Source organism: Leptonychotes weddellii, chromosome 10 (genome assembly GCF_054177405.1).
Source record: "Leptonychotes weddellii isolate Sample4059 chromosome 10, ASM5417740v2, whole genome shotgun sequence".
In the NCBI taxonomy this organism is placed as follows: domain Eukaryota; kingdom Metazoa; phylum Chordata; class Mammalia; order Carnivora; family Phocidae; genus Leptonychotes; species Leptonychotes weddellii.
The window spans coordinates 106,194,713-106,195,843 of record NC_138378.1 but is presented as its reverse complement, the minus strand read 5'-3'; the positions used below and the strand labels follow the sequence as shown (position 1 = coordinate 106,195,843).

General features: G+C 42.2%; 1 protein-coding gene across 1 annotated transcript in view; it reads left to right on the top strand.

The window, feature by feature from the left end:
* The first annotated feature begins 523 nt into the window (after positions 1 to 523).
* Positions 524 to 1,131, top strand: part of LOC102739213 (high mobility group protein B1) — a 1,552-nt gene continuing 944 nt past the window's right edge. The window contains exon 1 of the mRNA XM_081797118.1: positions 524 to 937. Coding sequence (XP_081653244.1) covers positions 648 to 937 — 290 coding nt within the window. The 5' untranslated portion in view covers positions 524 to 647. The remainder of the gene's footprint in view (positions 938 to 1,131) is intronic.

The window sequence follows — 1,131 nt, the reverse complement described above, 5'->3', positions numbered from 1 at the left end:
ATAAACCCTACATTTTACAGCCTCTCTTGAAACTAGGTTTGAGCCATGTGTCTACATTCTGGTTGATGGGATGTCATTAGAAATGTCATGTGCAATTTGGGGGAAGGATCCTTGAATGGAAGATGTATTTTTTCCCCTTTCTTTCTCCTTCTTACTGACTAAGAAGCAGATATAAGGGCTAGAAGTTGAGCAGTCCTTTTGGATTATGAAGACAAAGGTCATACTGTCGGGATAGCAAACTGGAAAGCTGGAAGAAGTCAGCATCCATGACAACTTTGTGGACCTTGCCATGCCAGTTGTAGGCCTCTCATCTCTGGATATTTTACGTGAGAGCAACGTGGATATTTAGGCCAATATTATTTTTCATGGTAGAGCCAAATCAAATCTCAACTGACATGGAATTAGTGTATCATTCCTGTTATGCTTTGCATGAAAGGTGAATAATTCATATTATATGCTCTTCCCTGGACACACATGATGTAATCTCTGTAGGTGAACTGCTAAGCTTTGATTCTCATGCTGTTTTAAGATCGTTCAGTCACGACAGCCATTGCAGTACATTGAGCTCCATAGAGACAGTGCCGGGGCAAGTGAGAGCCAGACGGGCACTGGGCGACTCTGTACCTCGCTGAGGAAAATAATTAAACATGGGCAAAGGAGATCCTAAGAAGCCAAGAGGCAAAATGTCATCATATGCATTCTTTGTGCAAACTTGCCTAGAGGAGCATAAGAAGAAGCACCCAGATGCTTCAGTCAACTTCTCAGAGTCTTCTAAGAAGTGCTCAGAAAGGTGGAAGACCATATCTGCTAAAGAGAAAGGAAAATTTGAAGACATGGCAAAGGCGGACAAGGCCCATTATGAAAGAGAAATGAAAATTTACATCCCCGCTAAAGGGGAAACAAAAAAGAAGTTCAAGGATCCCAATGCATCTAAGAGGCCTCCTTCGGCCTTTTTCTTGTTTTGTTCTGAGTATCGCCCAAAAATCAAAGGAGAACATCCCGGCCTATCCATTGGTGATGTTGCAAAGAAACTGGGAGAGATGTGGAATAACACTGCTGCAGATGACAAGCAGCCTTATGAAAAGAAGGCTGCTAAGCTGAAGGAAAAATATGAAAAGGATATTGCTGCAT